At 40.3% G+C, this 26,286-nt stretch overlaps 1 protein-coding gene across 1 annotated transcript in view; it reads right to left on the reverse strand.

Moving 5' to 3' along the window:
• LOC110192282 (acid-sensing ion channel 2-like) overlaps positions 1 to 26,286 on the reverse strand; it is a 358,620-nt gene that overhangs the window by 70,456 nt on the left and 261,878 nt on the right. Inside the window, exon 3 of the mRNA XM_020963360.2 lies at positions 25,181 to 25,308. Within this exon, the coding sequence (XP_020819019.1) occupies positions 25,181 to 25,308 (128 nt within the window). The remainder of the gene's footprint in view (positions 1 to 25,180; positions 25,309 to 26,286) is intronic.

A 26,286-nucleotide genomic window follows, 5' to 3' on the forward strand; every position in this document is an offset into this window, starting at 1 on the left:
TATCTTCCTGTTACTTTAAGGTCCATCTCAGTCACCACCTCCTTCGTGAAACCTTCCATGATCCCTTCAGATGAAAGTGACCTCTGCCTTAGTTTTTTTCCTAGACCATTTTTCAAGAGATTGCTTTTGCCTCATTATATTCTCATAGTCAGTCCTATGATTTAGAACTGGGAGGGACCTAAGAGATTGTCTAATCATAAGATCACAGATCTAAAGTTAGAAAAGACATGACAGGCCATCTAGTCTAAACCTCTCATTTTATAGAAGAGGAAACTGAGGTCCCCAGAGGTGAAATTGTTTTCCCAAGATCATATATGCAGGAAGTAGAAGATCTGGATTTGAACCCAGATCCATTCTCTAACTCCCAATTCAGTGCTCTTTCCACTATATCATGCTTCCAAATTGCATCATATTTATTTGTGTATGTGTCAATTCCTGACCTCCCCCCGAATAGACTGTAAACTCCTTGAGGTTATGAACTGTATCATTTTTCATCTCTGCATCCCCAATGCTTTGTACATAGTAGGCAATCAATAAAGATTTGTTGAACTAAATTGAGAAATGTCATTCAATGTCTTTGATATAAGGAGTCTGTCAAGAAATTTCTGCTTGAGCTTTATTTCAGGAAAAATTGAGTCTCTGTAGACCAATTTGTTTGTTTTATGTGGTCAGAGAACTGCACATTTTCCTCTTTGTCTTAGTGGCTAGGAATCTTCAAGTCAAATCTATAATCCAAATGCTATATACTACCCAATTTAGGGTTCTGAAAAACTGCTTCAGGTACCTCCTTTGGCACCTTTGGGTTGTCTCTGTTATATTTTACTTTCAAACATCTTACCTTCCACTAAGGGTCAAGCTCTAAGCTTCCCCTAGTTCAGGAGTTTTTAATCTGGGGGCCATAGATCCCATGGGGGTTTGGAGATAAATGAATATGGATGGGAAAAACATCTTTATTTTCACTAACTTCTAACTGAAATTTAGCCCTCTTTCAATGGTACAAAAGCATTATTCTGAAAAGGAGTCCATAGGTTTCACCATATTTCCAAAGGGGGCACATGACACAATAGAAGTCAACAATTCCTGATCTAGTCCTTGGGGGCAGTAGGTGGGTACACCCATCTTCCATAGATAAAAGGACTCATATCTCATGCCCTGTGGGTTATGGGTCATGAGTGTCATCTTCCGATAGGGAGGAAAGCTCATTCTTGTTAACCATAACCACAACCAATGAAAGGCTGTGGGGAACTGAGTGCTCCTTGAACCTGGGGGAAGAGTTGGTTTGGAGGTAGCAGAGAAGTAGTTTGGGGCACAGTCTTTCTTTCTGGCTGGTTAGTAATGCATATATATGTGGTTGACAGTATGGTGTGGTGAAAAGAGCACTAGATACAGAGGAGAAAGACTGAGGTTTGAGTCTTGCTCTATCACTTACAAGCTGTGTAACTGCAGGAAATTGCTTCACCTCTCCAAGTCTCTGTATCCTTATTTGCAATTAGTTGGTTGCCACCAATTCCTCAAAGGTTGTAAGGAAAGGGTTTGGTAAATTTGAAAGCACTATGAAAATGAGAACTATTTTCCTCTCTCCCGTCTTCTTTCCCTCCCTCCCTCTCTCCCTTCCTTCCTTCCTTGTTTCCTTCCATAGTATCACATAATTTTGGTATAGGAACATCTGACCAGAAGTTAAGACTTTCTGGTTTATTCCATCTCCCATCTGTTTTAATTTGCACTGCTCATTCCCCATGTTTCACCTCTGCCTCTTCAAATCCTTTGTTTCCTTTAAAACTCTGCTCAAATGCTGCCTCTTACATAAAACTTTTCCTGAGTTGAGCCCAGATTCTAGGGCTTTGCCCTTAATTTAATTTGTATTGTGTATTGTTAGCACTCCCCCAAAGTAAGCTCCTTGAGGGTAAGGAATGTTTCATTTTTATCATTTTATCCCTGGTGCCTAGCCCAGTGCCTGCCTGATACATAGTAAGTAGACACTTGGTAAATGTCTGAATACTTACTGATTTTCGTACAAAAATCCAAACAGTGGAATGGGTTAACAGCTGGAGGCTGGTCTTGGTGACAAGGTTTTCAGACTATAGGTTCTATAAGCATGCTCAGTTAGGGATCATGACCAGGGTGACCACCCCTTCTGTCCTGGCACCCCCTTGCACCTATGCCTTTGAATGAAGGGACTTATGCCAGTCACAAAGGAATAGCTTATTTGGAAATGGTGAACCACTTGAAATGCCTGCAGGATCTGTGGATCATAGATTTAGATCTGGAAGGGATATTAGAGGTTATTTAGTCAACCTTCCATAGCATATGAGTACCACAAGGGACATCAGAGATCCTTTGGACCAATGTCCTTGTTCTGTTGATGGGGATGTTGAAGCTCAGACACACAAAACGACTTGTGCAGACTCACAAAGCAAGGCAATTGCAGATCCTGGACTTGAATCCATGTGCTTGGATTCCGCTGAGGATAGTTGTATGGTTTCTTCCTAAAAACAATGCCTGACTTCTTTATTGTGCTTTATATTTCCCAATATGTTTGACCTCCATTCATTCATATAACCTACGCAGTAACATTGGAAGGACTTGCCTATTACTTCCATTCAATGTATGGGAAAACCAAAGCTAATTTTTACCCAGTCAGGACTAGACCCTAAGACTCTTCATTGCTAGTTCAGAGCTCTCTCCATTATATCATGCTTTCTCTTCTTTCACGCATGGCAAAGCAACAGTGAGAAGCAAGGGGGCTTGGGTTTCATTTCTGGGTTAGTAATTGGCTCGATTTGCATGACCTTGACAACTCTGTACTTCATGGGAAAATGAGTAAGAATAATATTGCCTGCCAGATACTGTGTTGGGAGGTGGTGTAAAGATTAGTGTATTCACTCTAAAACATTCTAAGCTTCTCAGAGGAATGGTACCATAAAAACTCATTTTAAAAATCATTGCTATCGTTAGTGGACAAAACATGAGTGTGTTTTCTTAGAAGCTTCCTACACTGAATAAATCCTGGCCAACTACATGACCTCTCCTTTAATGCACTCATTTCCACTAAGAGAAACCAAGGGAGTAGATGAGACTATGCAATGTCTAGCACTAAAACTAAGAAACAAATAAGATCAAAACTTTGCTTTAACTCTCCTGAAGTTGGCTGATTGGAGATGACTCTTTTTTTTAAAAGCTTTTATAGCAGAGCAACTTCTATCACAAGAAAATTTGACAGTTTCAAAAAATGGAACTTGTAATGTAGAAAGGAATTATCTTTAATAAGGTACTTGAATTCATCTACATTAACAAGAATTCTGCTCCAAGGAGCTTTGGCATGTATAGGAAAAAATCCTTTCCAATAGTATCTCTCTACTTAAGCTATGCTTATCTGATTAAGTGGTCCTTGTACACAACCTGGTCATTCCTTCTTTGTGCTCTTTGGACAAAGAATAACAGAATATTAAAGTTCTTAATGTTTTTGAGATTCCTTATTCCAGCCTCCTGAATATTATAGAGTAGGAAAATGAAGCCAAGAGAAGTGATGAAATGTGTTTTCAAGTCACACAAAACTAGGAACCCATTCAGAGAAATGGGATACTGGTCCAAAGAACAACCAAAAGAGACAGCATGTACAGATAGTAGTTAAAGTTAGGCAAAGAATAAATTGGCATACATGGTTGTGATGGGTCATAAAGGCCATTTCAGGGCAGGAAACAGAAAAGAGGGGTAGCTGAATACAGAGAGATAAGATTCCAAGCAACAGTACATTAGGCACAAAGACTAAGGTCTCTGGGTCATTCGATCAGAGAAACCTTAAAGCAGAGGTAAAGTGTTCAGCACCATGGAGAGCTCCTAGATAGGGAAAAAATGCTTTACCTTTTCCTGAAGTCAATCTGGGAGCCCTCAGTAGTATCTTCTTTTTCTCTGAAACTTTCTAGCTATATAGACTTAATTTTTTGGCCAGACAGCTTATATGGAACAGGAGAATCACACTCATTTTCCTAAAAATTTTTAGTATATAAATTAGATGGTAGGTCTACATTTTTTAGTGTAGGCAGTAGGGGTCTCTTCCTAAGCATCTCTGAGGTCCTAGTGTAAAGATTCTTAGCCTTTTTTGTGTCATGGATCTCTGGAAGTATGGTGCAGCCTGTGGACATCTTTGCAGAACGATTTTTTTAAGTGCTTAAAATAGGATCGCAAAAGAATCCAAGCCTACTGAAACAGAGCTATAAAAATATTTATGAAAAGTTCATAGGCCGCAGGTTAAGAACCTCTATCTAGAGCCTGAGAGTGTCATTGCCTTCACTGGATGGCTTATTCTGTTGGGCCCTATCTCTCTCAAGTTAGGGTGTAGGGTCTGGTCTAAGGCTGGAGACCTGATTCATTGCTAGTTAGTAGTAATGCTGGGAATAGAATCAAGACCTGTTGCCATTTAGTCTCAAATTTCCTTTCCACTTCATCCATGCACCCGGTCAAGATTCCATCTCCTCTTCCTTTATGTTGACCAATTTCTCCTTCCTTCCTTCAAAACAAGTCTTACAATTCACCTTCTCCAGAAAGTGTCCCATGATTAATTCACCTGATTTACACTTTTCTCCTTGGTATTTCTTTAATTCTCACTTATTGACACTGATGGACATGTTGCTTTTGCATAGTTCTTACACTGTTTCATGGGTATGTGCTATCTCTCCCAAACATAAGATTTTATTTTCAAACACTAGATTCTATTTTTTTCACTGAGGATCATATAATTTCATACCTTACAGATCAGCTAGTTTATCCCTCCATTTTACAGATAAGGAAGCTAAAGGCCAGTGAGAGAAAGTGACCCACTTAAGGTCACACAAGGAGGAAGTAGCAGAGCGAAGACTCAAATCAAATCTTCTTGTTCTTAATCCAATACTCTTTGCACTGTGCTGTGATGCCTGCTTCTTCATTATTCTTTCTACATTCCCCACTCGGACCCTAATTCAGGGTTGTTAATGTGAGCTATTCTATTAACATCAATAAATTAATACATAAAACTCTCTCATCCGGGACTTGAAGCCATTGTTGTCAATTTCCCTGACTTAATGATGATGAGTTCTCTATTTATTCTCTTTACTGACAGGCAGTTTTGTGTCTGCTTAAACACATCTGTTCCTCTCCTTTTTTTGGCCATCAATAAATACTCAGAATGTTTTAGGTAATGCTAAGAGCTGAGCCTCTGACAAAATCATGAGGGGTCACCAAAAGCTGCCTCTGGTTCATTTCCTCCAAAAGGCAATAGGTCATGGAGCTTGGCCTTAAAAGCCACTGATGGGGGCAGCTAGGTGGTACAAGTGGATAGAACACCAGCCTTGGAGTCAGGAGGACCTGCGTTCAAATTCGGCCTCAGACACATGACACTTACTAGCTGTGTGACCCTGGGCAAGTCACTTAACCCTGATTGCTTCACCAAAAAAGGCAAAAAAAGCCACTGCTGCTTTTCAAGCTTGATGGAAGCAGGAAAATTCAATCTATCTTCCGATAATATTCCCCAACAATCCTTGTTGACTAAGGTTATACTTCAGAGTATTCTCAGAGGGGCATCTTAAAACTAAAGTCTATACAATCAGAAAGAATGAATCTCAGAGAGAGGGAACTGAAGGGGGAAAGCAGGGATTTATAAGAAATATTATTTCTAGATATTCAATTCAATTATGAAGAAATTAGAGGGACAGTGAGTCCCAGTAGAAGGAGGGTGTTGCCAAGTGAATAGAGAGCTAGATTCTGAGTTGGGAAGACCTGGGTTTGAATTCTGTCTCTGACACTTTCAAACTGTGTGGCTATTGCCAAGAAACTTAATCTGTTTGGGTCTTAATTTCTTTTTCTTTTTAAAAATTTTATTATTTATTTTTAACATTCTTTAAAATTTTTTTTTGGGTTCCAGATTCTCTTCCTCCCTCACCTACTCCCACCCATTGAGAAAGCAGGCAATATATCAATTATATATGTGAGACCATCCAAAACACATTTCCATATTGGACATGTTGCAAAAAAGCAAGAAAAATAAAGAGAAAAATTATATTTCAATTTGTACTTAGAGTTCACCAGTGCCTCTGGAGATGGATAGCATTTTTTTATTATGAATCTTTTAAAATTGTCTTGAATCATTGTATTGATCAGAGTAGCTAAGTTTTTCACAGTTAATCATACTTGTAATATTGCTGTTACTGTATACAGTAATCTCTTGGTTCTATTCACTTCACTCTACATCAATTCATATATGTCTTCTCAGGTTTTTATGAAATCATCCTGCTTGTCATTTCTTTTAACACAATAATATTCTATCACAATCATATACCACAGCTTGTTCAGCCATTCCTCAGCTGATGGACATCCCCTCAATTTCCAATTCTTTGCCAACTCAAAAAGAACTGCTGTAAGTATTTTTGTACATATAGGTTCTTTTCATTTTTTTTGTCTCCTTGGGGTACAGACCTAGTAGTGGTATTACTGAGTGAAAGAATATACAGTTTTATAGTACTTTGGGCATAGTTTCAAACTATTCTGTTAGAATAGTTGGACCAGTTGACAACTCCACCAACAGTGCATTAGTGTACCTGCTTTTCCACAACCCCTCCAGCATTCATAATTTTCTTTTTCTGTCATGTTAGCCAATCTGATAGGTATGAGGTGGTTCCTCAAAGTTATTTTAATTTTCATTTCTCTAATTAGTAGTGATTTAGGGCATTTTTTCATATGACTACAGATAGCTTTTATATCTTCTGAAAACTGTTTATATCATTTGACTATTTATCAACTAGGGAATGGCTCTTCTTTTTATAAATTTGACTCAGTTTCCTATCTATTTGGTAAGTGGAGCCTTTATCAGAGAAACTTGCTATACAAATTCTTTCCCAGTTTCCTGATTTTCTTTTGATTTCCTGTTTGTACAAAACCTTTTAAATTTCTTGTCATCAAAGTTATCTTTTATATTTCCTGTAATCTTTTTTTATCTCTAGTTTGGTCATAAACTCTTCCATTAGCCATAAATCTGACAGGTAGAATTTCCCATGCTCTCCTAATTTGCTTATGATATCACCCTTAATGCCTAAATCCTGTACCTATTTTGATCTAATCCTTGGTATATGGTGTGAGATGTTAGTCTACACCCCATTTCCGCCAAACTACTTTCCTGTTTTTCTAGCAATTTGGGCTTCAGTTTCTTATCCATAAAATAGGGATAATAATACCTACCTCAAGGGCTTTTATGAGTTATGGTCAAAGTGATAGTGTACATAATTTACTTTATAAACTATATAAAAGTCAGCTATTATTATTATTATTTTTAGCTCAATAAAGGAATATGGGGTACTTTGTTTTACCTCACAGGGTTGTTGTGAGGATCAAATGAGGTAATATTTGTAAAGCACTTAGCATGGGGCATGGCACATAGTCAGTGCTATATAAATGCTTATTTCTTTCCCTTTTCTTGTTTTATGCAAGAGAGAAGAGGCAGTATGGTGTGTTTGAAAGAGCACTGGATGAATATAGAGAGAATTAAGTCAACTTTATAAGAATACAAGTCGTTCCCCAATTAATAAATGGTCAAAGGATATGAACAGGCAGTTCTCAGATAAAGAAATTAAAGCCATCTATAGTCATATGAAAACATGCTCTGAATCACTATTGATTAGAGAAATGCAAATCAAAACAACTCTGAGGTACCACATCACACCCATTGGATTGGCCAACATGACAAAACAGGAAAATGATAAATGTTTAAGATGTGGGAAAATTGGAACACTAGTGCAACGTTGGTGGAATTGTGAAATGACCCAACCATTTTGGAGAGCAATTTGGAACTATGCCCAAAGGGCTATAAAAATGTGCATACCCTTTAACCCAGCAATAGCACTTCTAGGGCTATATGCCAAAGAGATCATACAAATGGGAAAAGGACCCACATATACAAAAATATTTATAGCAGCTCTTTATGTAGTGGCAAAGAATAGGAAGTTGAGGGAATGCCCATCGATTGGGGAATAGCTGAACAAGTTGTGGTATATGAATGTAATGGAATACTATTGTGCAATAAGAAATGATAAGCAGGCAGACTTTGGAAAAACCTGGAAAGACTTGTATGGACTGATGCTGAGGGAAGTGAGCAGAACCAGGAGAACATTGTATACAGTAACAGCCATGTTGTGCAATCATTAATGTTGAAAGACTTAGCCCTTCTCAGCAATGCAAGGATCTAAGACAGCTCTGCTGATCAAAACATTATTTGCTATTTTTTTCTTCTGTTTTGTTTTATTTTCTCTTTCTTGTAGTTCCTCCTGTTGGTTTTAATTCTTCCTTACAATATCACTAATGTAAAAATATGTTTAATAGGAATGTATATGTACAGCCTACATCAGATTGTATGCTGTCTTGGGGAGGGAAGTGGGGAGGGAGGGGAAGAAAAATTTAAAACTCAAAAGCTTATGAAAGTGATTGTTGATAAATCAAATTAATAAAAAAAAAAAGGAAAAAAAGAAAAAAAAGGAAGAGCACTGGATGTAGAGGTCTGATTTTGATCCTGTTGTTGCTACATACTATTTGACTTTAACTAGAGAACCCCCCCCCCATCTTTAAAACAAGGCTATCAAACTAGTTAACATCTAAGATATCCTGGGAAAATCTAACAGGGTAGAGTGGAACAATCATTACTTTTAGGATCAGGAGATTTGAGTTCTAGACTCAATTCTATCATTAACTAGCAGTGTGACCCTGGGCAAGTCTTTACTGCCTTCATGGGCTTTAGTTTCCCACTCTTCAAAATGACAGGACTAGAGCAGATGAGGCTTTTATTAGAGAAACTTTCTGTACAAATTCTTTTCCAGTTTCCTGATTTCCTTTTGATTTTTTCTGCATTGATTTTCTTTGTATAGACCTTTTTAATTTCATTTTGCTACAGAAGGTCAGAACTGAGAGGTACTTTAGATCACAGGAAGTGTAGTAGATAATTCTGATTACATGAAAAGTGCCAGAGGTGGGGAATAAGTACTGAGCACCACAGAACTTCAGAGAAACAGGAAGTAATTATGGACTGAAATAGTCAGGAAAGACTTTGTGGAGGAGGTGGGACTTGAGCTGTGCCTTGAAAGATTGACAGGAAGGAGAGAGAGAGAGAGAGAGAGAGAGAGAGAGAGAGAGAGAGAGAGAGAGAGAGAGAGAGAAGCAGGTAAGGCATTCCAAGCAGGAGAGGTGGCAAAGGTGGGAATATAGGAATGTCTGTCACGAGGCCATGGTTTGTTTTGATTCAATTAATTTAATTTCAATTCAATCCAATCTAGTTAATCGGCAAGCATTTATTAAGCACTTATTATATGCCAGGGACTGTGCTAAATGCTGTGATGTTAAGAAAAAGGAAAAAAGAAAGCCCATCCTTGTACTTGAGGAGTTTACATTCAAATGGGGCAGACAACAAATAGAAACCAGAAGATACAAGATGAATATAGAATAGATGGGAGGTAATCTTAGAGGGGATGGCACTAGAAGCTTGTTGAGACCAGAAAAAACACCCCAAAACAGCCCTTGTGCTAAGATATTCTAGTACCTAGAACCAGTTCTCTTCCACGACTAGGTGAGAGGTTGCATGATAGGAAATAATGGAAGGTGGAGGTGGAGCTGGAGAGGTGGAGGTATGACTTGACTGGGGATGTTCTGAAATACCAGGCTAAGAAGTCTCAGTTTGCTTCCATGTTTTAGCAACATGTGATGAAAGGCATGCTTTTCTCATCTTTATATCTCTCACAAACCTGAGCATAACATCTTGCTTACTGTATATTAGTTTCTCAACAAATATTTATTGAATACATGTTTCAGAAGAATATTGAGAAAAAATATTTGAGACTAGGAAAATTACGGGTGAAAAATTTATCTAGTGGCAAAAAATGTTTGGGGGCCTGAAGACATTACTATTGTACAGGCTGGGGGGCAGTAAAGGCATATTGTTAAATGGTCAATTGAATCTTATGTGTAGTCTATTTATGGGAAACCATGTACCCCATTAATCCCAATGGGATACTGTCACAGCAGCCAGCTTGGCATTCTGGGACCTCTCTTGTGTTCCAGTGGAACATGTTTATGTACTCTAGACATTGGCTTTTCACGAAAGCTCTGATAGCTTGTGTAATCAATTCCCTTTCTTGCTGCCTTTTTATTAATGTGGAAAACTTCCACTTCTAATGCAGCCACATGATACGTAGATATTGAGAAAACTGGATCAGGGTGCTAGGCTGAGAAATTCTCATTGGAAGGGGCTTAGGAAATTGTATTTGGAAGCCTGAAAGGAGCTGTCTAAAAACAGATGGTATCTGCCTGATGTGGCAGCTGGGAATGTATTCTTTGTTTCTGAACCACGCTTTGATTTCTTCTGACTCAAAGAAATGTGGTCAGTCTTTTCCAGGGACAAAGACCTGGGCATCTGGGCTAGGAAATGCCAGCCTCCTATCTGGCAGAGTCATGGGCCAATGCATTGGAATTTGCTTTCATCTCCAGCCCCAAGCTGGCAGGTGGGTGGCTGCGAGCTGCAGAATGCTAAGCATGTGTGGTGCTTGTGCCCTGGAATTCTTAGCAAACAGCTCGGGTAGGAGAACCAAGGTGAAAAAGCAGAATCTGATTGCTGTGGGGCTTGGGATGATAATCCCATTTGGAGATGCTTGTTCCAAATGGCTCCAAAATAGGAGATGGAGAGTCTCTCCAAAGTTTGCAATGCAGTCAACAGGAGCACAGAGCAGCAGCTGCAGCAGCAACCAACTGTCCAATAGGAATCAAGTTCCTTAAGAACAGGGACGAATTCATTTCTGTTTATGTTTCTGTATGCCACTGCCTGACAGTGCCTGCCATAGTATTAAATGCTTAGTGATTGATTACACTGTCCTATTCCTTGGCACAACTGCCTAATTGCTTGACTTTCTCTAGTCTTTGAATCCCCAGAGCTTAGCACAGTGCATGGCACATAGTAGGTGCTTAATAAATGTTTAACAAATGCTTGCCCTAGTCCACATCCAAGCCCAGCTGTCTAACTGCTTGACCTTTTTCCATATTCTCATTGATTCAATTTATTCTGCAAATATGTGTTGAAGGTCAACTATTTGACACTACAGGCCATCAATCTATGTCAAAGGAAGTAGGAATTAAGTAGCAGATTAGTAGAATGTAAGGTCTTTGAAAGCAAGAATTCTTTCCTATTCATATTTGTATCATCCACAGCCCCTAACTTTGTGCCTTACCCATAGCACATGCTTAGTAAAGTTTTAATGTCAGAATTGAGAACCCTAGGTGGTAATCAGACAGATATAAGGGGAAGATGTAGCATCCACACAGCTGTCAATCCTGGGCTATAAAGAACCTCATGATTTTCTTTTATTTCTAATAGCTGTTGTATAGCCAGGTCTTGTTCCTGGCTGTGTTTGTGATGGAGCATGGAGTGGTGGTTGTTCTGTGGCTAAAGTAGAAGTTCAGTGAGAGAGAGGCCCAGATAGAGAGATGCAGGAAGATATACATAAATAGGGAGGAAGAGAGGTGCTGGAGGAGGGAAGGAGAGAGAGGGAGGAGAAGAGTAGTAGGAGAAGGATGAGGAGAAGAAAGAAAAGAAGAAGAAGAAAGAGGAGAGCAAAGAGGAGGAGGAATAGGAGGAGGATGAAGAGGAGAAGGAGGAGAAGAAGGAGAAGAAGAGAGAAGAGGAGGAGGTGAAGGTGGAGGTAAAGCAGGAGGAGGAGGATGAAGAGGAGAAGGAGGAGAAGAAGGAGAAGAAGAGAGAAGAGGAGGAGGTGAAGGTGGAGGTAAAGCAGGAGGAGGAGGATGAAGAGGAGAAGGAGGAGAAGAAGGAGAAGAAGAAAGAAGAGGAGGAGGTGAAGGTGGAGGCAAAGCAGGAGGAGGAGGAGAAGAAGAAGATGAAGAAGAAGGAGAAGAAGAAACAAGAAGAAGACAAAGAAGGAGAAGAAGAAGAAGAAGAAGGAGAAGAAGAAACAAGAAGAAGACAAAGAAGGAGAAGAAGAAGAAGAAGAGAGGAGAGGCTAAGAGGGGATTAAGCAAGTATTGAATATGTACAAAGCAGAGCATAGTAGATGGAATACTAGGGAGTGGGTGTGAGAGAGGAAGACAGTGTAAGTATAGACCCTCTTTGCTCAGATTGAGTGTGAGTGGAGTTGTGGGTATAACAGGAGAATAGACTGGAAGGTGAGGAAGGAACAGGGCTCCCTGCTTGGGTAGCTAGGCAGAGAGATGGTTTGACTCTAGGCCCAAGGGCCAATTTCCACAAAACAGGCAATGGTATTTTGGGAATTCTGATGACAAAGCTTTGGCATATGTACACTATCTGACTGGTACAGTCCTGAGACTCCAATAGTTTCTGTGCAGAAAAAGAAAGTGCCCAGGGAATGAAGAGGGGCAAAAGAGTGAGCTTAGAGCAAGTATGAAAACAGGTGTGTGCAGGTCCATGCCAGAATGAATGAATGAGTGAATCAAGTTAATAAAGTAAGGCTGCATAATACCCAGGTCTTCTCAAAGTAAAATTAATTTAAAGGAACTTTTAAAAAAGGTCTTACATTTAGAAAATCAATCTATGGTCCGTGGCCCAGGAAAGGGTAGACTGGGGGTGGGGGGAGGGAGAGAGTGGTGTTAGGAAATCAAAGAGAAAATGAGAAGACTCCTTATTCCAAAAAGGTCAGGCATCACTGTGAGTCTGCTGATCAACTCAAAATGAATCTTAATTCGGTATCTGTTTCCTTCTGTCTTTCAGAGCAGAGATGTTTGTTCCTTAATGGGTGCAGAGAGAGAACTGTTTCTTCTTCTTCTTCGCTATGTGTGTTCCCAGGACATATGTTCTGTTCTGGGAGAGAATCCCCAGACACTGACATGCATTCATAAGTGAGGGGATCTGTAGGTCAAATGGTTAAATATGTCAATCACGCCTTCTCTCCTCCCTCCCCTCCCTTTCTAGGACTGGCCACATGTGTCCTTTGGCACTGAGTCACATATGACTGATTGGAAGCATCCTGGGGCTTTATTGTCCCCAGGGCATCCAAGTGCTGAGTAAATGCATGTAGTCATCTAGAACCAGCCAAAGAAGCTCTGGGCATGCCCTAACACGCAGAACTACAACACTTAAAATACACTTTACATATGTCACCTCCTTTGATTTTCACAATAACTTAATGAATCTAGACAGATCATCAAAGGTTAGGGGTGGGATTCAGACCCAAGTTTCTCATGATCCCAAGTCTACTGGTCTTTCTGTTATACCTGGGGCTCCCAAACTGGGGGCGCACAAACCCCTAGGAGATATATGAATCTTATGTCAAGAGAGTATGAAGACTATTTGGTAAAACAACAACAAAAACAATATTATTTCTAATGAAATTAGCTAATCCCATGATTAATTCTGATGGGCATATGGATGGCGGAGGTGTCAAATTAGCCCCTAGCTAATAACTGGCTAACAACACTCCTCAGTGCTGCCCAAACCAGATGAAAATATAAGTGGAAAAATTTAACAAATAAATAAAAATGAAACAAAATAAAGATTATGTTAACATATGACTTTCTAAAGTCAATATGCATCTGTAGGGATCGTTATGTATGATCTAGAGGCCTCATTTCGATTTGAATTTGACACTATTGCTTTAGAATGTATTTCCTTTTATATTGACTATCCCACCACTGTGTCTAGGACATAGTAAGCACTTAATAATAAATGCTTGCTGACTGACTGGCTGACTGAATAGGAGGTAAGAGAAGGTTTACTGAAAGTCAAGGGGCAAAGTGACCAACAAAGGTTGGGAACACCTCTAAAATATAAATGTCCCTGGGAGGGGCTTCACTTTAAGCTTTTAACGTCATCCACATTTTATGTAAATAAAGGATCTGCTGGCAAGTTTGGATGGTAGGGAGGAAGCTTGATGAGGGTATTGGCTGGTGAAGAGATGATACCAATATCTAGGTGGAGATAAAGGGCTTAGAAGTCAATCTATCAACATTTGTTAAGCACCTACTACGTGCCAAGCACAGTGCTAAGCACTGGGAATACAAAAAGAGGCAACAAAAGAGTCCCTTCCCTCAAGGGGCTTATAATCTAATGAACTTTATCTACTTCATTACTGGGCCTTTGGGTTGGTCCTGACCCTTCAGCTGCATGTGGAGTATCTCCACTGACCCCAGTCACTATCTCTAGAGTTGGAAGTCTTGCTGTTCATGAGTCTTCATAGGCTTCTTTGTCATTATTTACCTTCACAGCATCCTGACTCCCTATTCCTCTGTGCATTCCAGTCTGTATGGGGAGGGCCCCCCGGCAGCTGTTTAGGGCACAGGATGGCAACAAAACAGCTTGCCAGATGCTGCCTGTGTCCTTGAGAGAACAGGCCCTTCCCCCAGCCCGTAGAGGTCTGTGCAGCTCTGAGAATCTTCCTTCTCACTACATTCTAGGAACAAAGCATACACAGAAGGTGTCCTGTATCTTCTTTAGAAATTCAGAATTGATCTGCTTTACTCATTCCATGTAGGTCATACTTTATTTCCTTGGGCTCAGAGTTGGAAAAGAAAGAGACTGCTATTGTATTCCTTTCCTGGAAATACCAGAAATCTAGTTCCCATCTCAAGAAGAAAAGCGAATCTTTGTCTCTTGTAAAGCACTTAGAACTGTCTGATGCACAGTAGGTGCTCAGTAAATGCTTTTTCCTTTTCCTTGTCTTTCTGAAAAAACATTCAAAGTTCACCTTCTCTAGGAAGTTTTACCTGGTGTATGTCATTCACTCTACTTTTCTGGACTGTTACAGTAGCCTTCTAAATAGTCTCTTCGTTTCTAGGCTCTCTCTTCTCTAATCCATCCCTCCTCCACCCAACTACCAAAATGATTTATGAGTAAGAACATGTCAGTTATTCCCTGGCTCAAAAACCATCAGTGGAGGAGGAAGCCAAGGTGGTGGAGTGAAAGCAGTGACTTGCTTGAGCTCTCCCCCAAATCCCTCCAAATACCTGTAAAAAATGGTTCTAAACAAATTCTAAAGCAGCAGAACCACAAAAAGACAGAGTGAAACAAATTTCTAGCCCAAGACAACCTGGATGGTTGATCAGAAATATATATCGTGCTGGGCTGGGAGCGGAGCCCAGTTCAGTGTGGGCCCTCAGGCAAGGCAGGCCTCAGTGAACCTGGAGCAGGCCTCAGAGGACTGAATCACGGGCAGCTGTGGCAGTTTCCAGACCTCTCAACCCACAAATGCCAAAGACAACTTAGAAGGTCAGTGGGACAAGTCTGTTTCTGCTATGAGAGAGAGAAGCTAAGTCCTGGCCCTGGTTTCTGAGAGCAGCTCCAGGGTAGCGGCTGCTTACTGAGCTTCCAGCCCACAGACTGAGGGGGAATCCAGTGGCTAATCAGAGGGGGATTGCAGGGATCTCTTTGCTGGTGCAGGATTCTTTTGCTTTGCTTGTGCTTGGATCTAGGTCACAGTTCTGGGTGGTGGTCCTGGGGCGAGGAGGAGTGCTAGTGTGGTGGAGCATGTAGTGGTGGTGAAGAGAAAATCCTCCTCACAGTTCCAAGACAGAAAACAGTGCTTGTGGTCACTCATAGACCAGAGCACAGGCCAGGAAAGGAGTAAACACCTCGCCCCTTATCTTACCACCTTGGGAAGAACCGAAAATTTACAGGTCTCTAGAAGTGTCTCTGAAAACAGCTGTACAAACCTCTGAAGCTTAGGACAGTATATTCTCCACATTGGAAGCAGACTCTTACCTTAACAAAGAGTTTGTAACTCAAGTAATTGCCTGGATCACGAGCAAACCTCGCAAATAGTGTCAGACCATAGAGTCTTTCTTTGGTAACAAAGAAGATCAAAATATACAACTAGAAGAAGACAACAAAGTCAAAGCTCCTACATCTAAAGCCTCCAAGAAAAATATGAATCAGTCCCAGGCCTTGGAAGATCTCAAAAGGGATTTTGAGAAGCAAGTAAGAGAAGCAAGTTAAGTAGAAGAAGGGAAGAGAAATGAGAGTGAAGCAAGAAAATCATGAAAAACAAGTCAACAGCTTGCTAAAGGTGGCCCCCCCCAAAAAAATACTGAAGAAAATAACACCTTAAAAAACAGCCTAACACAGATGGCAAAAGGGGTCTAAAAAGTCAATGAGGAGAAGAATGCTCTAAAAAGCAAAATTGGCCAAATGGAAAAGTAAGTCCAAAAGCTTACTGAAGAAAATACTTCCTTAAAAATTAGAATAGAGCAACTGGAAGCTAGTGACTTTATGAGAAATCAAGATGCTATAAAACAAACCCAAAAGAATGAAAAGTAAGGAAACTGTGAAATATCTCATTGGAAAAACAACCGACCTGGAAAGTAAGTGCAGGAGAGATAATTTAAAAATTATTGGACTATCTGAAAGCCATGATCAAAAAAAGAGCCGAGACATCTTTTAAGAAATTATCAAGGAAAACTGTCCTACATTTTAGAACCAGAGGGCAAAATAGAAGTGGAAAGAATCCACTGATCTCCTGAAAGAGAGCCCCAAAGGAAAACTCCTTGGAATATTGTAGCCAAATTCCAGAGTTCCCAGTTCAAGGAGAAAATATTGCAAGCAGCCAGAAAGAAACCCACTCAGGTGTTGTGGAAACACAATCAGGATAACACAAGATTTAGCAGCTTCTACATTAAGGGACCACAGGGCATGGAATATGATATTCTGGAGGGCAAAAGAGATAGGATTACAACCAAGAATCACCTACCCAGCAACACTGAGTATAATCCTTCAGGGGAAAGAATGGTCATTTAGTGACAAAGAGGACTTTCAAACATTCTTGATGAAAAGACCAGAGCTGAATAGAAATTTTGCCTTTCAAATACAAGACTCAAGTGGAACATGAAGAGGTAAACAGGAAAGAGATATCATAAGAGACTTATTAAGGTGAACTGTTTATTCCTGCATAAAGATGATATTTTAACTCATGAGCCTTTGTCAGTATTAGGGTAGTTGGAGGAAAAAATTATATGTATGTATATATAAGTGTGTGTGTATAGATATACACATATATCTATACACACACATAGATAGATAGATAGATAGATAGATAGATAGATAGATAGATAGAGGGCACAGGGTGAGTTGAAGATGGAGTGATATCTGGAGAATAAAATTAAGTGGTGAGAAAGGATTATACTGGGAGAAGGAGAAGGGGAGAGGCAGAATGGGGTAAATTATCTCACAAGAAACAGAAAAGAAAAGGCTCTTACAGTGAAGGGGAAATGGGGGAAGGTGAGAAGGAATGAGTGAATCTTATTCTCAGCAGATTTGGCTTAAGGAGGGAATAACATACACACTGAATTGGGTATGGAAATCTATCTTACCCTACAGGAAAATAGGGGGGGAAGGTGACAAGAGAGCAGGGGGATGATAGAGGGGAGAGCAGATTGGGAGAGGGGGTAATCAGAAGCAAACACTTCTGAATAGGGACAGAGCCAAAAGAAAGAATAAATGGGGGGCAGAATAGGATTAAAGGAAATAGAGTTAGTTTTTCACATAATGATCACTATGGAAGTGTTTTGCATAACTGTACATGTATAACCTGCATTGAGTTGCTTGCCTTTTCAATAAGGGTGGGTGGGGAGGGAGGAAGGGAGAAAATTTGGAACCCAAAGTTTTGAAAACACATGTTTAAAAAAATGTTTTCACATGCAACTGGGAAATAAGAAATATAGGAAATGAGGTACAGAAATCTATCCTGTCCTACAGGAAAATAGAAGGGGAAGGGGATAAGAGGAGGGGAGAGACAGAAGGGAAGGCAGACTAGAGGAAGGGGTATTCAGAATGCATGCCATCTTGGGGTGGGGGGAGGGGAGAGATGGGGTGAAAATTTGGAACTCAAAACCTTGTGGAAGTGAATGCTGAAACCTAAAAATAAAAATTTGTTTTTAAAAAAAGACCCTTCAGTGGCTCCCTTTTGCCTGTAAGAAAAAAGTAAATAAAAAAAATTACAAATTCCTTAGTCTGTTATTTAAGGTACTTTACAATCGGTTTTCAACCTGCCTTTCCAGCTTATTTCATGAGATTCCCCTCTATGCTCCAGTCAAAGTGTACAATGTGCTTTCTATCCTCTCTCACAACTGTGTATTTGAGCAAAATTTCCTCACACATGGACTATATTACCTGCACATCTCTACCTAGTCATAGGAATCTAGCTCTAGAATGGAAGGGGTCATCTAGTGCAACTCTCTCATTTTACAGCTGAAGAAACTGACACTCAGAGAAGTTAAATGACTTAACCAAGGTCACAAAATAGCAAAGGTGACACTGAAACTGAGGTGCAAGTGTGGCTGCAAGTCTAGCACACTTTCCTCCCCTCATCAAACTGTTTCTTGCTTCAAGGCCCAACTCATGTGGCAACTTCTCCATGGAATCTTCTGTGATCCTCTCCATCAATTAAAAGTAATATGTTCAGGGGTGGGAACCTGTGGCCTTGAGGCCATGTGTGGTCCTCCAGGTCCTCAAGTGCAGCGCTTTGACTGAATCCAAACTTGACAGAACAAATCTCCTTAATAAAAAGATTTGTTCTGTGAAACTTGGACTCAGTCAAAAGGTTGCAGTCAAGGACCTAGAAGGCCACATGTGGCCTCAAGGCTGCAGGTTCCCTCCTGAATTATGCCTCTCCCAAAGACATTGAGAAAAAGGGGAAGGACCTATTTGTACAAAAATATTTATAGCAGCTCTTTTTGTGGTGGCTGAGAGTTGCAAATCAAAAGGATGCCCAAAATTGGGGAGTGGCTAAATAAGTTGTGGTGTATGAATGTGATGGAATATTGTTGTGCTGTAAGAAATGACAAGCAGGATGATTTCAGAAAAACCTGGAGAGATTTACATGAACTGATGTAAAGTGAAGTGAGCAGAACCAGAAGAACACTGTTCAATGAAGAACTGTGAATGACTTAGCTATTCTCAGTAATACAATGATCCAAGAATCCCAAAGGACTAATGATGAAGCATACTACCTGCCTCCCGAGAAAGAACTGATATTGTTTGAATACAGACTGAAGCGTGCTCTTTTCACCTTTCTTTCATTCTTTTTCTTTTATCTAAGTCTTCTTGTACAAAAGGACTAATTTAGAAATGTTTTACATGATTGGACATTTGTAACCTACATCTGATTGCTTACTGTCTCAGGGAGGGGGAAAAGAAGGAGGAGGGAAGGGATAAAATTTGGAACTCAAAACTTTAAAAAAACCCAAAAGTTAAAAATTGTTTTAACATGTAATTGGAGAAAAGATAAAATATTACACATTTAAAAAGGAATGCTAAAAAAAGTAATCTGTCTCCTCAAATTTTCTTATAGCTCTTTGCCTGTATCTCTCCCTCAGCTTTTTCATACTCCAATTTATACCAAATGGTTGTGTATATGCCATATACCAGCTATTAGAATGTAACCTCAAAAAAAAAAAGAACATAACCTCCTTAAGGGCAAGAACTATGTCATTTAAAATCTTATATTACTCACCGACAACACAGTGCTTAAAATTTAGCAGGTTCTTCATAACTGTTGGACATATGGAACTGAGTAGAATTTGCACCATATACGTGCACAATATTTTGGCTCTGATCCTATCTTGCTTTCTGATTGTTATAAAGTCATCCTTATAAGGTGTGTGTTCAGATTCCCCACGTGCTAGGCAGAAAGTTCCCCAAAGGCAAAGTCCAACTCTTTCATCTCTGTTAACATTCTTTCCCTGTGGTTGATGTAGTACTCAACATTCAATAAGGGTGCCAGGAAAAAATGAATGTCAGTGTCTATCACCTCCTCTCTACCCTCTGTTAGGTCTCACTGGATAACACAGACAAAGCTAGTTGCAGAGGGGAAAATTTCAAGCTATGTGTTTTTCTTGAAATCACAGAAGCAGAGAATCTCACAGCTGGAAGGGAGGCCACGCAGTACAATCTGTACTTGAACAACAATCCCATCTACCTCCCTGTTACCTGGCTAACCAGCTTCAATTTGAAGACTCCCAGTGATAGGGTGCCTGGTTAGGAAGAGGCATGACCTAGGGTATAGAGGGAAAGGGGGTGGGCTGAAGAATAGAGGCTCACTTATTAGTTGGATTGTATCCCTTCCCAAACTCAATCAATGTTGTTAGGTATAATAGAGGATAAGGCAGACAGAACAGAGCACTTGTTTCTTGTCTCTTGGGGTTTACTGGCAATAGTCCATACGGTAAGTGCAGTTTTGGATGAAACAGGTCCAGGGCATGCCCAATGAGAAGGCTCCCAGAGTCCTCTAAGAACCATAGGCTGTCAGACTTTGAGGGCTCCTCAAAGACTACTTAGTTCAATCCTCCTGAGTAATCATCCTCCACATAAAATCTCCAACAAGAGGTCATCCTGTCTCTTCTTGCCAACCTCCACTTATAAAGAACATAACCACCTCCTGAAGCAGTCCATTTCGGACAATTCTGGAAAGTTTTTTCTTATATGGAGCCTAAATCTACCTCTCTGTAACTTCCACTCACACATATGTGCACATACCATACACCAACTATTTAGAATGTAATCTACCTGAAGGCAAGAACTGTGACATTTAAAATTTTTATATCCCTCACTGAGAACACAGTGCCTGAAACTTAGCAGGTGCTTAATAACTGTTGAACAAATGGAACCAAGTAGAATTGGGCAGCTAAGGAGCTCAGTGGATAGTGTGCTGGGCCTGGAGTCAGGAAGACTCCTCTTCACAACTTCAAAACCAGCTTCAGACACCTACTAGCTGTGTGACCCTGGACAAGTCACTTAACCCTATTTGCCTCAGTTTCCTTATCTGTAAAATGAGATGGAGAAAGAAATGGTGAACCACTCTAGTATCTTTGCCAAGAAAAGCCTAAATAGGGTCACGAAAAGTGGCACATGACCAAAATGACTGAGCAACAAAAATAATTTGCATCACACACTTGCACAATATTTTGTCCCAATTCTGTCCTCTGGAGTTAGAAACCATGTCTAATTCCTCTTTTAGATGGCAAGCCTTCAACTATTTGTAGATAGCTATCATCTACGCCCCCACCCCCATCCCCCATCTTGGTTTCTGCTCTCGGGGTAAGCATCCTTAGTTCTTTCCATTGATCTCACACGGCAGGGTTGAGTCCTGTTACAACTGAACTGAATTGCACTCAACAAACATTTATTAAATATTGACTACATGCTACGTACTCTACGGGGGGTGAGAGATAAAAGGATACATGAAGTGCATCTTAGCAGCCAGCATAGTATGAGTTCTGGGTTTGGGTTTGAGGACCTGGGCTCTGTCACATCAAGTCAAGAAATATTTATTAAGCACCACTGCATACCAGGCACTATACTAAACACTAGGGATACCAAGAAAGGGGAAAAAACCCAGTCTCTCTGGTCAAGGATCTCACATTGTAATGGGGGCAAACAACTACATACAACTTATGTGCACGCACACACACACACACACACACACGTTCAGGATAAATTTGAGATAATAAAGAGAGGAAAGGTACTAGCATTAAGGAAAACTGGGAAAGGCTTCTCATGGAAGGTGGGCTTTTAGCTGAGATTTGAAGGAGCAACGTAAGTGTGGCTTTCCTGTCACATGACGGCTGTGGGACCTTAGGCGAATCATTGGCCTCAGTTTCCCCACCTGAAAAAAGGAAGGTGTTGACAAAGTGCTGTGTGAGAGCCCCTCTAACTCTTGATCAATGGCTTTATGCGGTCCCTTTCCTCAGGGAACATAATTTTGAGTAGCAAGGGGGTAAGAAATAACATGACTATTCAATGTTCATTTCATCCGTGTGTGGTTTGACATATGGGGTATGCTGGAACCAGCTTGTATTGACTCATGAGAGCCCAACTGTTTAAATTTTCAGTGAGCATTTATACCTGCAAAATTGACAAATGCTATAAATCAGGGCTTGTTGTGTTGTTTTGTTGATTTTTGAACTTCAGGAAGTGATGGAGAAAATATTAACAATGCAGATTAAACTTCAAAGCGTGCCCTGGGTTTTCAGAGAGCTAGGAATGAAACATTTACTAGCACACCACGGTTTGTAAATGACCTTCATAGATGGTGGATGTAGTCACCACCCTGTATGTTGAATACTGTAGATGCTACTGCTGGTTCCTTTAAGGGCTGGGGTGGGGTTTAGATGCTTAATTCTAAAGAAATGAGATGATCTGGTGTGTGGGGATAACAAGAGGATGTTTGTAAAGAGCTTGGTAAACCCTAAAGCCTGCATAAATTCTGGCTGCTATCATCAGCACAAAGTTATTGTTTTAGTACTTAATACAGTTATTATTAGCTAATAATATTAATTTCTTTTAAGGTCAGCACTTTCACTTTCATCTTGGTGGAGAATTCCCCATGGAGAAACTCCATCCACTGACACAAATTTCCTCTGTAACTCACGATCTCAGAACTAGGGTCCTTGACATTTTTTTCAGTCACCATTTCCTTTGGTTTTCAGTAAAACTTCCCATACCAGAGGGAAGGGATCCAGATCTTTTTCTACTACTTGGAGGAGTATCACCCTTGTGCTCTCTTTTTTTTGAGCTGGGGATAGGGTGGGAAGCCCCCGAAGGTCAGTCCAAAATTCTGTTCTGAATGGAGAGTGGTAAGTTTGCCATGGCTGGAATGGCTACAATCCACTTCAAATTCCATTTAATCCAAGAAGTCCTGACACACACTGGCCATGTGACTCTGTATTTTAATGTCTCCACATCCCAGGAAAACTCTCTCATACTACATGTTGCAGAAGAGTTGCTGATGGAGAGGAATTCCTTACACTGATGAAATCATAGATCTGCATGAATGTAGCTTGTATGTGTATACACACACATATGTACATGAATGTATATGTATTTGTACACATGGGAGTAAGTATACATGGAAGGCAGTGTGGTATAGTGGCTAAATACTGGACCTTGAAACCAGGAAGAGCTGGTTCAAGCCCTCCCTTTGACATATAATTCTATAATGACTTCTATAATAATTCTATAATGATATATAATTCTGTATAATGACTGTGTGACTCTGAGCAAGTCACTTCAACTCTCAGTATTATAGGCAACTCTCAAATACTATAAGTTGCCAAGAAGGTGCCAACCTGTCCTGGTGGAAAGGGATGGTGGTGTGCTTTTTATACCAGTGTACCATTGAAATCACAGGTCTACTCCCTTACCCTATCTAATGTAATTCTGGACTTCTTTGCTCCTCCATCATGCCCTCTGTAAACTTATCATTGGGAAATGTTATCCTCTTGCAAGATCCAGTCATACCTCATCATTATCTTCTGCCCCTCTGATTGGAGAATGGAGCTATAAAAGTGCTCCATTGAAGGAGATGGATAAACATCTCCTCAGACATCTCATTTTCCACCTAGCTTCCTCATTTTTGATTTCTTTGATTCTCTGACAGTAATAATTTTGGACTTCTTTAGCTTTCCCACCATGTTCCTGCAACTCCACCCCCCCCCCAGCTTTTCAGTTTTCTTTGTGTACTGTCTTGCCTTTTTAGACTGTAAGCTTCTTGAGTGCAAGGCCCATATTTCTTGTTCATATTTGTATCCTCAGCATTTAGCCCAGTGCCTGGCATATAGTAGGCACTTAATAAACACTTACTGACTATTGATTATTGACTAATGTTATATTTACATGACATATATATATATATATGTATATATGTATATATATATATATACACACACAGTAAAACTTAAGCGACTTTAATCCAATTATATACTTAAAGATACTTCAGAGCAAACTTTAAGAAAAAGAATAAAAGGAAGAAACAAAAATCCCTCTCAACATGCCTAGGTGTTTTTTTCCCCCTCCATTATCCATGACCTTCACTTAGGAGAGAGAATCTTGGCTCCTTTTATGAAGTCGCACAACCATTTCAGAATTTTCTCTTACCCATGTTAGATCAGAGAATGTCTGAGTGAGAAGGGAGCTCAGACAACATCTAAGGTCCATAGAAATGACTTATCTAAGATCATTCAGTCAGAACCAGCAATTCTACCGGGGTAGAATTTTCAAATATTCCTTGATTCAGGTTTCTTTATTCAGACTGACTTCTACCTGACATACCTACCCTACCAGGGTAGGATCTAGGTTTCCCAATTCCCAGTCAGGTCCTCTTTCTATGATGATGAATTCCTTCCCAATTATCCAGGCCTGCTTAGTGTCAAAGCCCATTGGCTATTTCTTCTGACCAAATAGACTGCCCTTTCCTATCCTCTTGATCTCTTAGCTATTAGACAAAATAAATAATCAAGGATAGGAAAGAAACTGCAGCTTTCCCATGCTTATAGTTTTCACTTTCTAATCTAAGACCTTTCTTTCTTTCTTTTCCCCATGAGGAAGCATGGCCTCTTCATCAGGAAAGGGCAAGGTTCCCATGCCTCTTTTTCTCCAATAGGAGGCATTATTCCATTCTTCTCTCTAGGAGATATTCTCCAGTCGGAAGAAGGCATTTATCTACTTTACTCTTTAGGACAGTATAACATCTTTCCTTCTTTTGCTCAGGCCAAGACCTATCTGGTTAACTTACATTCCTGTACTATAACTAGAACAGCTTAACAGCTTTGATTAGCCGATTTTCCTTAGCAACATCTTAGCAACTGACTTCTTTACAAAGGGTTCCAGAAAGCTCAGAAGGAGCACATCCTTAACAACAGAAGGAAACATTTTCAAAAGAAAATAAATAGCCAGTGAATTAAAGGGGAAATAAACAGATTTCATCACACTCCACTTTTAGAAGTTGGCAGGGTGGACCTGTCCTAGTGAGGAAACGTGCATTCACTCAGAGCCACATGGCAGGGATTGGATCTCCATTTTTTCCCATTGATGGTGAAAGGGACTACTCCTAACTTAGGCCTTCTCTCTCTTCTCTCTTCAACTTGGAGTCTAACCGAGGAGGGGAAAACAACAACCATAAACATTTCACTGAATTTTGTTAGATTAGCTCTATATGGGATATTAAAGATCATTTAGTCCAATACCAGCATTTTACGAATGAAAAAGCTACATACAGATTACAATGAGATTACATGATTTGTCCAAAGACACACAGCCTGTTAGTGACAGGGTTGAGATTGCCACCCAAGTTCCCTGTCTCTGAGTATGGTCCTCTTTCCTCTCTCTCAGAAAACACCAGTAGGCCCAGAAACACTGACCAGATGCACTAATGAACCAAGGACTTACCCTCTGCTCCTGTGTGGCCACAAAAGTCTGGAATCCTGGTGCCACGCCAAAGCCCAGCTCCTGGACAAAGGGTGGCTCAGACTGACTGTGAATCTGAACTTTCACTCCAGCTTCAAAAGTCGTTTCCTCTGAAAGAAGAAACAGGAAAGGCAGAGTAATTTGATTAGCAGCAATTGACCTCATGAAATAGTGGGGTCAAACAGTCTAAAGGGACTCCTACCCCACCTCACTCATTTAGTCTATTTTTGTGTCTCAGTTTTCAAACCCATACTATGGAAATAACTTTGCAGCCTATGAGTCACTCATTAACCTCCATTTAGGACCCACTGGATAACCTGCAGGAAATTGCAAAGCTCTTTTAATGACCATAATCTTCTCTTAGAAATAAACATCTTTTTTTTTTAATGCCAGCATTCTACAGGTGTTGCTATATATACATGAAATGCATCAATCTCTGAGAAATTGAAAATGAATATTATATAGAAGGCAACGAGAGGTCCATGGTAGATGTGAGGAGGCTACAACATACAATCAACAAGAAACTCCAAAGAAGAAAAGGAGCAAAATCTATCATCAAGGAAATGTATGCTGGAAGAGAATGCCATGAAGAAGAGGTAAGATGGGTTGGTCATGTGGCAAGGGTGGGAGATGCCAGGTGGACATCCCCAGTCTGGGAATCAATAAACAATGAAGTGGGAGATGCCAGGTGGACATCCCCAGTCTGGGAATCAATAAACAATGAAGTGGGAGATGCCAAGTGGACATCCCCAGTCTGGGAAGCAATAAACAATGAAGTGGGAGATGCCAGGTGGACATCCCCAGTCTGGGAAGCAATAAACAATGAAGTGGGAGATGCCAGGTGGACATCCCCAGTCTGGGAATCAATAAACAATGAAGTGGGAGATGCCAGGTGGACATCCCCAGTCTGGGAATCAATAAACAATGAAGTGGGAGATGCCAGGTGGACATCCCTAGTCTGGGAAGCAATAAACAATGAAGTGGTTACTCTGTGGACACAGAGAAAGGCCAAGGACAGCCCCTGTTCCTCAGGAGCTCACAGGCTAACGAGAGAGTCAACATGTAAATAACTATGTACAAACAACCAT

Source organism: Phascolarctos cinereus, unplaced genomic scaffold, assembly GCF_003287225.1.
Source record: "Phascolarctos cinereus isolate Bilbo 61053 unplaced genomic scaffold, phaCin_HiC Scaffold_5;HRSCAF=322, whole genome shotgun sequence".
Classification (NCBI taxonomy): domain Eukaryota; kingdom Metazoa; phylum Chordata; class Mammalia; order Diprotodontia; family Phascolarctidae; genus Phascolarctos; species Phascolarctos cinereus.